The sequence below is a fragment of the Drosophila persimilis genome, unplaced genomic scaffold, assembly GCF_003286085.1.
Source record: "Drosophila persimilis strain 14011-0111.01,24,50 unplaced genomic scaffold, DperRS2 tig00000700-arrow-arrow-pilon, whole genome shotgun sequence".
NCBI lineage: Eukaryota > Metazoa > Arthropoda > Insecta > Diptera > Drosophilidae > Drosophila > Drosophila persimilis.
In genome coordinates this window covers 1,774,295-1,787,022 of record NW_020825340.1, presented here as the reverse complement: position 1 = coordinate 1,787,022, position 12,728 = coordinate 1,774,295, and the positions used below count along the sequence as shown (strand labels likewise).

The 12,728-nt window shown below is 47.0% G+C and overlaps 3 protein-coding genes across 4 annotated transcripts; all 3 read left to right on the top strand.

Annotated features, from left to right (window-relative positions):
- The first annotated feature begins 481 nt into the window (after positions 1-481).
- Positions 482-3,090, top strand: LOC113566464 (ionotropic receptor 75a). Its single transcript, XM_026992143.1, has 7 exons — positions 482-572; positions 663-829; positions 905-1,255; positions 1,313-1,449; positions 1,507-2,391; positions 2,451-2,677; positions 3,037-3,090. The coding sequence occupies exons 1-6, from the start codon at positions 482-484 to the stop codon at positions 2,674-2,676; spliced, it is 1,857 nt and encodes a 618-aa protein (XP_026847944.1). The 3' UTR covers position 2,677; positions 3,037-3,090.
- Positions 2,861-5,130, top strand: LOC6598883 (ionotropic receptor 75a). Its single transcript, XM_026992126.1, has 6 exons — positions 2,861-2,960; positions 3,037-3,221; positions 3,290-3,638; positions 3,693-4,453; positions 4,518-4,798; positions 4,859-5,130. The coding sequence occupies exons 1-6, from the start codon at positions 2,861-2,863 to the stop codon at positions 5,082-5,084; spliced, it is 1,902 nt and encodes a 633-aa protein (XP_026847927.1). The 3' UTR covers positions 5,085-5,130.
- A 1,784-nt stretch (positions 5,131-6,914) lies between these two features.
- LOC6599018 (battenin) lies at positions 6,915-12,491 on the top strand. Of its 2 annotated transcripts, none has more exons than XM_026992062.1 (6): positions 6,915-6,971; positions 10,727-10,944; positions 11,013-11,143; positions 11,206-11,364; positions 11,427-11,766; positions 11,830-12,491. In XM_026992062.1, the coding sequence occupies exons 2-6, from the start codon at positions 10,741-10,743 to the stop codon at positions 12,262-12,264; spliced, it is 1,269 nt and encodes a 422-aa protein (XP_026847863.1). In that variant the 5' UTR covers positions 6,915-6,971; positions 10,727-10,740; the 3' UTR covers positions 12,265-12,491. The 2 variants fall into 2 exon arrangements, with proteins under 2 accessions (XP_026847863.1, XP_002024086.1); XM_002024050.2 differs by lacking the exon at positions 6,915-6,971 and adding an exon at positions 8,506-8,671.
- Positions 12,492-12,728: the final 237 nt, after the last annotated feature.

Sequence of the window (12,728 nt, the reverse complement as noted above, 5' to 3'; positions counted from 1 at the left end):
ATTCTGATTTGGGGGGCATATGACAACTACTTTCCATACTTTTGATTGTACACCTCCCCTCCCAGAGAAAAACGGCCCGAGAAGCGAATGCTTACACTTTGATTTTTATTTTAATGCTTAATTAATGTTTAATTAACTCTTTACATTTATGTTATAAACAAAGTAGATTCTATTTAATTTTTCTGTTTTTCCTTTAAAACTAGAATATTTGATTTAATTATGGGTGTATTTCTTTTTGCTATTTAATTTTTTTCCGAGTGTAAAAAAAGCCACTAAAATCGCCAGTAAATATCATTCCATAAATCAGTTGAATGTACCCGTAGGAGGGGTTATTCCGCGGTTGATTGTTGATGGATTGATGGATTGATTATGTCGCATTATGCTTGGGCCCATATATAAACCCCTGTGGCATCGTAATCTGCATCATTATTTCTGGTCTAGTTCTGGTTCTCTTTTGAAATAATATCAATAAGATATAGAAATGTGGGAATTGCACAGTTTCATATTGTATAATATTTTGCACATGGCCAAGATAAACCATGTCCTGGTACTGCATTGTTGGTCAGGGGAGTGTGAGTATTCCTCAGATCAGATCAGATCCGATCGGACCACATCAGTCAGTTGCTTCTTTAATTAATATCTCTGCATCTCTGTACCCGCAGCCCTGGCACACTTTGCACTCGTAGCCAACACGGGAAATGTCTTCACTCAATTCGAGGACCTCAACACGAAAACTCCACTTGAAGACCAGCTCCTGAGTCACAGTATCCTCAGGTTGGGCGTCTTCATGGACAGCAATTGCGGTCAAAGCGAGACTGTTTTACAGATGGCAAGTATTACATGAATCTGGAGAATAATCGTAGTATGATTAATCTGATTTGTACATATGTTATCCCATGGACAGGCCAGCGACAGGAAACTCTTTAGCCATCGGTATCACTGGCTCATTTACGATCGCCTGCCGGGTCTCTCCCGAATGGAGACTCTCTTCAGCAGAGCCCAACTCTTTGTCGATGCTGATGTGACCTATGCCATAGGTGATCTCGAGCCCACCAGCAGAGCCCTCTTCACTCTCTACGATCTGCACAACAAGGGCAGGCAGTTGGGTGGAGAGCTGAACATCACCGTGGACCAGGAAATCGTTTGCCATGAGCTGGAGTGCCGCGTCCAGCGCTATCTCAGTGATCTTCATACGAGAGATCGACTGCAGCATCGGAAGTCCCTAACTGGAATGATCATGAGAGCCACTGCAGCGGTGCGTGAAGATCTTTGACAGATTTAACAGATAGACTGATATTGATTCAATCCAAAGGTCAACTCCATGCCACTGAACACCTCGCAAGAGATAATCCTCAGCTTCATGGAAACCAGAGACCGGATCCATCTCGATACGTACGCCCGCCTGGGCTACCAGTCGCGCCAGCCACTCCGAGAGATGTTGGACTGCAAGTAGGGAATTGATTGAATTTACAAAATCACAATCTTCCACAAGGTTTTTTGTTGAAGGTTTGAGTATATGTTTCGTGACCGCTGGACAGGCGATGGCAACGTGTCGGGTGGCATGATCGGTGACTTGATCACCGAGGCGGCAGATCTGTCGATAGCCCCCTTCATCTACTCCTTTGATCGGGCGCTGTTCATAAAGCCGCTCACGAAGTTCAGTATCTTTCGCGACGTGTGCATGTTCCGTAACCCCCGATCGGTGTCGGCTGGCCTGAGTGCCACCGAGTTCCTGCAGCCCTTCAGCGGCGGTGTCTGGCTGGCATTCGGTCTGCTCCTGATTGTGGCCGGCTGCATGCTCTGGGCGACCTTCCGCATGGAACGCCTGAGCGAATGGAGACCCTCGTTGCTGACCAGCTGCCTGATCTCCTTTGGGGCTGGCTGCATTCAGGGGGCCTGGCTCACACCTCGCTCCTTGAGCGGCCGCATGGCTTTCTATGCACTGATGCTTACCTCCTTCCTGATGTACAACTACTACACGTCGATCGTGGTGTCCAAGCTGCTCGGGCGGCCGGCCAAGTCGAGCATCCGCACACTCCAGCAGCTGGCGGACAGCAGCCTGCAGGTGGCCATAGAGCCGACCCCCTACACGCTCGTCTACGTGACCACCTCCGATCAGCCGGACGTCCACAGTCTGTACTTGAACAAGGTGGCAGGCAGCAAGCAATCGCCGGATCACATCTGGATGTCCACCGAGGAGGGTGTCAAGCGGATGCGGGATAACGCGGGCTTCGTCTACATTGCCGGGGCGGCCACCGCCTACGAGTTTGTGCGGAAGTACTTCCTGCCCCATCAGATCTGTGAGCTGAACGAGATACCACTACGCGATGCCTCGCACACCCACACCGTGGTACTGAAGTCCTGCCCCTATGCGGAACTCTTTAGATTAAAGTATTACCCTAGTTTCCTAGCCACTAAGGTGTTCCCAAGCCTATCCCCTCTATTTCCAGCGAGCTGCGAATGCTGGAGACGGGGATCCACTTCAAGCACGAGCGCTACTGGATGCGGACCAAGCTCCACTGCTACCAGCACAATCACTCAGTGGCCGTGGGCCTGGAATACGCTACACCCCTGTTCATTCTGCTTCTGGGATCGATTGTACTTTGTGTGGGGCTACTGGGCCTGGAGGTGCTGTGGCACAGGCACAGGCACGGGCACACGGCTCTCCGCCACTGAGGTGAGACCAAGGTCAATACCATTTATATATATATTTTTTTTTTGCAGGCAAATTGGTGCAATTTTAGAACAAACAGCGACTGAAGTGAAGGCTGCTGTTGACAGGCAAATTGATTCCTCTAGAATGGCTACAATGGCTCCCCTATAAAAGAAGCAGCCACTGGCCACCGTGTAAAAGTAAACAATGCAGCTGCAGGTGCAATTGGCCAACTTTCTGCTGGACAATCTGGTTCAGTCGCGCATCGGTTTCGTTCTATTCTTTCATTGCTGGCAGCAACATGAAAGTGGGAAAGAAAGCAACCCTCATTCATTGGGAATTCTATAATATTCTATAAATATATAACTTTTCCTTCTTTGTAGTTCGGGACTTTGCTCAGCAATTCATGAAGCCCCTCCATCAGCACCTCATCTACCATCAGTTTCTGCAAATGCACGCCGTTCGGGACTGGGAGGATCTGGAGTTGCGATTCCTGGGCCATTTGCAGCCCACTCTGGCGATCTATGTAGATATGAAGTGCCACAAGGCAGCAGGATTACTAGAGGAGGTACATGACACATGAAACAATATCTAAATCATGTGGACATTCATGGCATTCATTATTTCTCATATAAGGCCAGTCGGGAGCAGCTGTACAATCAGCATTACCATTGGCTGCTGCACGGGAATGAATCCGAAGTGGGTTTCTACGATTTCTTCTCCCCCTTCAACATTTCAATCGATGCCGATGTTAGCTACGTGAAGGAGGAGCCTCCAAGCTCGGATTACAATGCCTCTGCAGTGGTCTATGCCACCTACGATGTCTACAGCAATGGGAGGATCATTGGCGGCCAGCTGAATCTGACGGCAAACTATGCCTGCGGCTGTGACCTGAGTGGTTGTCAGAGGATGCGATACCTGAGCCCGTTGCATCTACGTTCCAAGTACGGGAATCGGGAGCAGCTCACGGATGTGGTGCTCAGAGGTAGGAAGTCCTAAAAGAGCGATGGCATCAAAACACTAACTCTCTCTCCTCCAGTGGCTACGGTGGTGACCCAACGTCCTCTCTACTGGTCGGAGGATCAACTGGTTTTGTTTCTGAGTCAGGAGAACGACACACACATTGACTCGCTGGCGCGATTCGGCTTTCATCTGACTCTGATCCTTCGGGATCTGTTGCACTGCCAAATGAAGTTCATCTTCGTGGACAGCTGGAGCAAATCAGATGTGGTTGGCGGAGCTGTGGGCGCCGTGGTCGACCAGACGGCTGACATCACAGCCACACCCTCGCTGGCGACGGAGGGGCGGCTCAAGTATCTGTCGGCCATCATTGAGACTGGCTTCTTTCGCTCGGTCTGCATCTTCCGCACGCCACACAACGCGGGCCTCCGCGGTGATGTGTTCCTGCAGCCGTTCAGTCCGCTCGTGTGGTATCTATTTGGTGGAGTTCTGTCCCTGATCGGACTCCTGCTCTGGGTGACCTTCTACATGGAGTGCAAGCGGATGCGTCGCCGCTGGCGGCTCGACTACCTACCCTCGCTGCTGACCACCTTCCTGATCAGCTTTGGGGCCGCCTGCATCCAGAGCTCGGCGCTGATACCCCGCTCCAATGGCGGCCGGCTGATCTACTTTGCCCTCTTCCTGATCAGCTTCATCATGTACAACTACTACACATCTGTGGTGGTGTCCTCGCTGCTGAGTTCTCCGGTCAAGTCCAAGATCAAGACAATGCAACAGCTGGCGGAGAGCCAGCTGACAGTGGGCCTGGAGCCATTGCCCTTTACCAAGAGCTATCTGAATGTGGGTTCCATCTCTCTTACACTCTTCCCCTGTCAATCTATGGTCTCTCTTCTCTTCCTGACAGTACTCCAGACGTTCCGATATCCATCTGTTCATAAAACGCAAGATCGAGTCGCAGTCGAAGAATCCCGATCTTTGGCTGCCCGCCGAAGAGGGAGTGCTTCGGGTCAGGGACAATCCCGGCTATGTCTATGTCTTTGAGACATCCTCGGGGTATGCCTATGTGGAGCGCTACTTTACGGCCCAGGAGATCTGTGACCTCAACGAGATACTGTTCCGACCCGAGCAACTGTTCTACACGCACCTGCATCGCAACTCCACCTACAAGGAGCTGTTTCGTCTAAGGTGAGTGTCCCTTACAGAGAGCCCTTACATCTATTTGTCCTTCATGGTATTCCCTGGCAGACTGTTGCGTGTCTTGGAAACGGGTGTCTACCGGAAGCAGCGCAGCTACTGGGTCCACATGAAGCTCCATTGCGTGGCCCAGAACTTTGTGATTACCGTGGGCATGGAGTACGTTGCCCCGCTACTCCTGATGCTGATCTTTGGCTACATCCTGGTCGTGTTCATCCTCCTGCTGGAGCTCGCCTGGCAGCGCTATCTCAACCGGACCAAGCGACTCACTCTTTAAAATCCCTTTAAGCTGCTATTCAGAACTACACAGATATATATATATATTCTCATCGGGGACACGGCACACGGCACATGGCACCTAGAGGACCAGAGAAAATATAAAAACACTTTGGGGTTAAACTTTTCGCCACGTCCGACGACTGTAAAATTATGCAGGGGGGCGACGCTTTTCCACGCTTCCTGTTTTCCCGCCCGAAAAATGCGGCACGCCTCGTTGAATGAAAGGAAGGAAGGATGCCGAGGACAGGAGCCGGGGAGCACAGGACGTAGTGGATCTGTGCTATGCTTTCATGCGATTTTCGTATTTGCATTAAAAACTTTTCGTGTTTGGCGGTTACATTTTATTTTTCATTTTCTCCTTCGCCAATGATTTTATTCATTCTCTCGCCACCTCCTACTCCGACTGCCTTTATTTGCATTTTTATGCACCTCGAATGGAAAAGTTTATCCCCAGTCTCCATAGGCCATGTGTGGGTCTGGCAGATAGCAAATAATGAGGCCTATTAGGCAGCAGTTAACTACCAAGTTTCCAGCACTAAGTCTGTGCGATTTTCCCACGTAATCAATCATATTTCACTTCATTCGACCATTCGACCACACGACCATGATTTATGTCGATTTAATGAAGTTGGCCTGCGGCAGCAGCCGACATTTCATTTCATTGGAGCACGGAGGCGGACAGACAAGACTGACAGTCTGATTTGATTGCACCATAAAGAATAGAGCGGCACGTGTATGTTACGATCCTCTCGAAGCAGGAGAAAGCTGCAGCCTTTAGTGGGGACCTTGAAGAAGAGAACACAGATGCAAGACAGAGATCTTCAGAGCTCTTGTACGGGTATTTCTGTTTGATTAATCCATCAAGGTCCACTAATAAACACTTTCTCTTTGCCTTGTCGCGTTTCGAGCTGCAACTGGCATAAATGTTTGCCAAACAGACCAGAACTCTCCACCCATTGCGAGTGCCATGATAAATTGGCTTGACAATTTGTCAACTCAATCTTGTTGTCAACAGGCCATCACTTGGGCCCATTTGGTTAACCCCTCAAGGAGTGCTCCCCGTCTCGGGCGGCGGGTGGAGGGTAGAACTTTACAGTGTCAGTGGAAATTGACAGGCAATTGGGAATTATTTACAACATTGAACAGAGTTTTCCGCTTCCTTTCCCCAGGCCCTCTGCTGTCATTGGACCATTTTATTTTGCAATTTGTCAGCAACATGTTTTAACTTGATTTTTCTCTATTTGTAACTATGCGTATATGTACGTATGTACGTAGGTATACAATAAACCAATACTCGTTTGTTTTCGACAGGGCAGAGGAAAAAGTGTTCCCTGCTTTGCGGCTGCGGTGTTAAATTGGTTTTGGCGGTTTCCGTACGTGCTAAATGAGCGCGAAACGGATTCGATTTGAATGCCAAAGGATGGGTAAAAGGAAATAAAACCTCAATGAATTTTATTTTATTGCGGGGAAAACTCTCAGCTCAGCTACACACCAGTATGTATTCCGATAATTAGATTGAACTGTTCGCTGGGGGGAGAAACACCCCGTAAAGCGCAAAGCTCCTCTCTCATCATCTGCCTGATTGTCATGTCTGGGTCTGGTTCTGGTTCTGGCTCTGGTGCGCCGCCTGTCATGTATTCATACGAAACGCCATGCGGCTGACTAGCTGACTGATATCTTAAGATTTATATGGCCCAATGCTGGGCACATCTTATCTGTAATTTAATCTGTGCCCCCACTTAACGATAATGACACTGTCGATTGCAAACCCTGGCCATCCGGCTCTGTTCTAGCTTTGTGTTCGACATGTCCTCAGTTGGATTCCATTCCTCGAGCTGGCGGATTGAGTAGCAGGCGGAAATACTACTACTCTCAACTCGAAAGTGTGCGTATCCGTAAGGCTGTTGTTTTGTTCTTTTTGTTGTTGTTTTGGGGTATACTTTATGGCACTTCACCTCGGATTTACGGCCTGCCAAGCATCGAAAGTGTCGCGCGGAGTGTTTGCCATTCAAGTGAGACCTCCGTCGGATCGGGTGTGTTTACTCTGTTCTTAAATTAGCCAGAATTTCCAGTTAATCGTGTTGCCGAAGTTCGACTAAATGTTGTTTGCATAACTGAACAGTTCTCGTTCAGTATTTACAGCGTGGGTTAAGTAACCTCCACAAATATCATAAATAATATCAAAAACATTGCTCGCAAGGTCCAGAGGAATCCCTAATTAAGAGTTCTAATCTCTATTCCCATCTCATTTTTTCATATAAGCTCTTTTCATTTGGGTCTTGGCCCTCGTCCACAGGTGTTCTTTTCATAGCGTTTATCCTATATTACGCATACGCCACGTGCCTCCCGATAAAGCCACAAAGCAGAACAGAACGCAGCAGCAAGTACTGCTGTTCATATTTAGGGGCCAGAACAAAGCCCTGAAAGAGCTCACAACAACAGGCAGCACTGTATTACTAGCATACAAATTGCCTAAGAAACAGCAACGAAATGCAATTAACATTCGGTTTAACTTTTCATTAACGACAGCCGACGGCAGCCAACAGCAAAAACAATGAAATATTTGAATTAGAACGAAAAAGAACTCCGAAGTTTCTAATACCTTAAATCATCATCATCGTCATCATGGTTGTAAGAATAAAGTAAGGTGTCAAAAAATGTGCTTCCATAATTGGCACATTTTTGATTGCCGTATGATAATCGATGCGTTAGCTCGAAAGCCTTCGAAAGTTTTCGAATGACTCTGTATGGCTATCTATCTAATCGCGGTGAAAGACGGATTCTTTATCTTTACTCGTGCCAGAAACAATCGCCGACTCTTGGGGGGCTGTAAAGAAAGACTATCCTATTGAGATTATCAGTTCAGTATCAACAAAATACGCACATGTTTCAGAAATCTTATCATAAAGTCTTGAACAAATTCCAGTAGAAGTCCCTCTGGATCGGGATGCCTCTGTCTGGCCTGTGCGAACATCTAAGAGAAGTGGGTATACCCTTGAAAAGGGTATAACATGAGCAGGGAAAGATTTGCCAAAGCAAAAAACGTGACGTTCGCTGACCGGCCTCAACTCTCTGCTGCTCCCCGCGAACGGATCAGAACGGAACGGAACCGAATCGAGCGGAATCGAGCGGAATCGAACAGAATCGAATCAAATCGTACAAATACTATATCTATAGACATAATCCGCCTGATCGGCACTTTGGCACTCGGCACTTGTTGCACTTCTATTGTCGTCTGTGGGTTTCTTCTTTGATTTTATTTTATTCTGCTTTTTATGCTGCCGCTGGCAACTCGCGTGATACCTCGCACTTTCGGTCTTTGACGTCCATCATTGTTGTCGGCTGTCGGCGATTGCAGTTGATTGTTGGGGACTCGCTTTGAGTGTTGGGGAGGGCTCATTCAGGTTCAGTCGCTCACCGAACGCCCCAACGCGCGAAACGTTGTCGTTGTGGTTGCCCCCGTACCGCCGACGTCGCTTTCCGAACTTCTAGCCGATTGTTCTCCAAGTGTTGGCCAAATAGTGCAAGGAAAGGAAGTGCATCCAATACGCAAACGTGCTGTTAAAGAACATAGAAAAGCCAAAGGTTAGCCACTAAACTAGAAATACATGAGCAGTAGAATTGGCACAGAACAAATGTTGCACGGAGTTTAAAGCGCAGATTCAGTTGCATACAAGCCCGTCAAGATCTGAGTTCAAACGTCCAGAAAGGGATAAGATCATAAATAGTTTACGAAAAGGTTTGTCATCAGTGGGACAATGTCAATAGCTTGGAGAGTCCTCGCATAGGTCTTTCCCCTTTTCACCTTTGTTCTTTTATTTAAAGAATGTGTAAGATCTAATCCACACCATTTCGCCTTCGTTTGTCTCAAGGACTTTCTTTGAATTCGTTTCAAAAATAGGCAAAAGCCCAGACAGAAGTGAATGACACGACCAAGTGCTGTGCCATCCCAAGGTAAATGCTGATAATGGTTCGCGGACTTCTTCTATTCTCAGTTTACTTTCGAAATTTCGAAACGTGTGTATGTTTGGTGTTTCGGTGGGGTGTCGAATTGAATTTTTGTGGATACTAAGCAAATGCAATGGGATAGCGGACCTCCACACACCGAAGTGGGTCAACAACATTGTAACTGCGCAAATGGATCGAGTACGAGTGCGAGTGCGAGTACGAGTACGAGTACTCTCAAACCCATCGATGCGTCACTTTCCAGCATAACCCGAAGTAACTCTAGAGAACCTTTAGTTCTGCAGTTGCTGATTTGGCAAATGCAACCAACCCATTGAATCGAGGGATTTGTTCAATTATTTGCCAGTTTTTTCAGGCCTGTTCTTATTCCCACTTGGTACTTGGTGCTAATTTGATATTATTTAATTGCGGTTGTTTTTTTTAATATAATCTACTCGTAAAACAGGTGCAAGGTCAACTTAAATGATCTGTACAAATTATGGCTGTCAGGCAGGGCATTGTTCGGGGTTTTTTTTCAAATACATGTATTTATAATGGGAATATAGGATGTGTTTGGGATTCAAAGAGGATGATTTCCTTTCCCCATGGTTTCCGGTTCTATATACCTTCCTTCCCCACCCTTCCTTCTACCCATCCATAAGCGACAGTCACAAGTTCTGTCGGATGTAAACAAATCAAACGATTTGCACTTTGCACCATATAAATCGTTGCCAATAAACTGATGATCTATATATGCATATATACACATAGTATACGTGGTGACCAACTCAGTTCATTTCCCCCTCTTTGGTTTTTGCAATCTGTTACCAAACAGTGAAATCTGTAGAGCGATTGAAGTATCTAATCTGTCTATCTATCTCATTGTAATTATTTTTAAAGAAAGTACCAATCCGTTTCAGTTTTTCGTTCTAAAGAGTTCTTAAAATTATTCCTCCAAGCTTAGTGCAATAAATAATATGCTAATCCATCTTAAATATACGACCTAGTAGAACCGTTGCTTCATTCTACCTTCAATACCACTCGTAGATGTGCAATAGACATATTTTATTATTATTTGTCGCACGTATTTCTCAAGAAAATTTAAGTGAACTTTTTTTACGTACTTCCCCAAATGCCAATTGTGTTCGTTCAAGTTCAAGGTACCACCGACAGACATGCACAGCTTAACAAATTAAGCAATCTGTTTAAATTCGACTCTAGAAAATATTAAGACATAGGAAACCTCAACGAAACTCAACAAACCTCAACGAAAGAGTTGCTTTGCTTTGCAAGAGTTTCAGAATACTCTTTCAAAGAGAAACAAAGCCGTTTACCAGTCGATCAAAGAGAGAGAACCTTACAATAACTGTTAATGCACTGAGCAAAACCTGCAGTAAGAAATGGGTTTTTCAGATGGGTTTAAAAAAGTATATGTAATTAAAGTTCCGTTCACATCAGTATATATGTACATATGTACATAGATCGAGAGTATATACAATTTATTTTTTCTCAGTGTTCAGTTTAGTTCAGTTCAATTAAGTTCATAGCGTTTCCATGACCAAAAGCAATAGTAGATGCCGCACTGGGAACCGCAATTCATTTGCAGCGGCAGGTGGACCCACAATGGTTCTCGATTTCTCATGGCAAAAGTCAATGTGCAATAATTACTTGTATTTTTAATTATATTCACCATAGTTGGCCTGCCCGATATGACGACCAGCAAACAGCAAGAGGCCGAGGCCGAGCACGATCCTCAGGTTGTGGTCGCACCTGCAGGTGGCCCCCACAGCCCTCGAAAGGATCGCGGCCTCTGGCGGGACCTGACATCCTACTGGATCCTTGGTCTATGCAACAACTACGGCTATGTGGTGATGTTGAGTGCGGCCCACGACATTATCAAGCAGTTCAATCCGGTAGGCAAAGATCAGACATAACCTGATCATCCAAATCAGACTAATCGTTTTCCTGTGCTCCCTGTCAGACCGATGACGATGAAACCAGCGCCACGGGTAGGAACTGTCACTTGGTATCCACCGGTGCCATTTTGCTGGCTGATGTGCTGCCCTCGCTGTTTGTCAAGATGCTAATGCCCTTCTTTCCCTTCTGGGTGAAGTGAGTAGACCGAGATCTGTGGCCTCTGCCTTTGCAGCATCTTAACCTGATTTATCTTGCAGCTCACGCATAGCAATTGCGGTGGCCTGCTCGGCAGCTGGCTTCCTGCTCGTTGGATTCGCCCACGCCGAGTGGATGGCTCTCCTGGGAGTCATCATCACGTCGGCGAGCAGTGGCATTGGAGAGACCACCTTCCTGGCATACTCTTCGCGATATAACAAGTTAGTTTGAACGGTCTAATCCTTAGTTGAATCTCTAAAATGATTCTTTCGATCTGTTTCAGAAACGTCATATCCACCTGGTCCTCGGGTACTGGAGGAGCCGGCGTGATTGGTTCGCTGAGCTATGCCACCCTGAGGGATCTCGATGTTAGCCCGCGCAACACCATGCTGATCATGCTCGTCTTTCCTGCCATTGAGGCCTTCGCCTTCTGGCTGCTCCTGCGTCGTCCGCAGGTGGACATTCTGCCTGTGACCACCGTGGAGTCCACCGAGGTACTGATCAGCGACGACAAGCCCCTGGTTGGATTCAAGGAGAAGCTCTCCTACATCAAGCATCTGTTCAAGTATATGCTGCCCCTCTGTCTGGTCTACTTCTTTGAGTACTTCATCAACCAGGGATTGGTGAGTGGGTTTGGAGAGAAACGCTTGCGAGATCTTCCTCATGATGATGCTTTTCGTTTGCAGTTTGAATTGGTTTACTTTGAGAACATCTTCCTGGACAAGGACTCTCAGTACCGCTGGCTGAATGTGGACTATCAGATTGGTGTCTTCATCTCGCGCTCCTCGGTCAACATCTTCCAGTTGAACAAGATCTGGCTAATGTCCGTCTTCCAGTTCGTCAACGTGATCTACTTCCTCACCGAGGTCATCTGGTGGTACACGCCCAGCATCTGGATCGTCTTCGTCATCGTCCTGTGGGAAGGACTGCTGGGTGGCGGCGCCTACGTGAACACCTTCTACCGCATGTCCAAGGAAATATCACCCGAGCGCCAGCAGTTCGCCATGGCCATGGTGGTGCAGTCCGACTCCTATGGCATTGCCCTGGCCGGCTTCCTGGCCATTCCCGTACACAATGCCATCTGCGGTCTGCCGGCGGCGGTGCGGAGCGTTGTCTGGTGATCATCAGCCAAGAGGAAACGATGCATCTGGGATCAGATTATGCCTTTAACGTGTGTGTCTAGCTATGAGTGCGTGACTCTTTATAGTATTATTAGCTCTGTGTGACTGCAACCAAGCCAAAGCGGACTCTGGTAGTGTAGTGCTAGATAGATGTTATGTAGTTATGTAGCCTCTGTTCAATTACTCTCTAAGCTTTATTTAATAAATCGTTCGTCTTTTAGTAGCAATCCGATACCACACTAATGAATATATAGGTGCGGAAGACACTCTCGATGACAAATTCTGGTTCTGGTGAATTGATAAGCCGAAGAGAAAACCTTTACAAAATGAAGTAGAGCAAAAAAAGCAAACAATAAACTTCCCATGTTTGATGGTGTAAGTTACGGACGAATTCTTCCACGTATGAAATTGGGAAGAAATATAAAAAACACCCTTGATCTGTCTAGTATTGGCTCCTACAGTTA

What these genes read in the sequence shown, in the direction of transcription:
- LOC6599018 (XM_026992062.1), top strand. Translation starts at nt 10,741, where the DNA reads ATGACGACCAGCAAACAGCAAGAGGCCGAGGCCGAGCACGATCCTCAG. An exon ending in TACTCTTCGCGATATAACAA is followed by an intron (nt 11,365 to 11,426) that starts GTTAGTTTGAAC and finishes GATCTGTTTCAG; the next exon opens with AAACGTCATATCCACCTGGT. An exon ending in ACTTCATCAACCAGGGATTG is followed by an intron (nt 11,767 to 11,829) that starts GTGAGTGGGTTT and finishes TTTCGTTTGCAG; the next exon opens with TTTGAATTGGTTTACTTTGA.
- LOC6598883 (XM_026992126.1), top strand. Translation starts at nt 2,861, where the DNA reads ATGCAGCTGCAGGTGCAATTGGCCAACTTTCTGCTGGACAATCTGGTT. An exon ending in CAGCAGGATTACTAGAGGAG is followed by an intron (nt 3,222 to 3,289) that starts GTACATGACACA and finishes TTCTCATATAAG; the next exon opens with GCCAGTCGGGAGCAGCTGTA. An exon ending in TTACCAAGAGCTATCTGAAT is followed by an intron (nt 4,454 to 4,517) that starts GTGGGTTCCATC and finishes TCTTCCTGACAG; the next exon opens with TACTCCAGACGTTCCGATAT.
- LOC113566464 (XM_026992143.1), top strand. Translation starts at nt 482, where the DNA reads ATGTGGGAATTGCACAGTTTCATATTGTATAATATTTTGCACATGGCC. An exon ending in CGAGAGATGTTGGACTGCAA is followed by an intron (nt 1,450 to 1,506) that starts GTAGGGAATTGA and finishes TTTTTGTTGAAG; the next exon opens with GTTTGAGTATATGTTTCGTG. An exon ending in GCGGAACTCTTTAGATTAAA is followed by an intron (nt 2,392 to 2,450) that starts GTATTACCCTAG and finishes CTCTATTTCCAG; the next exon opens with CGAGCTGCGAATGCTGGAGA.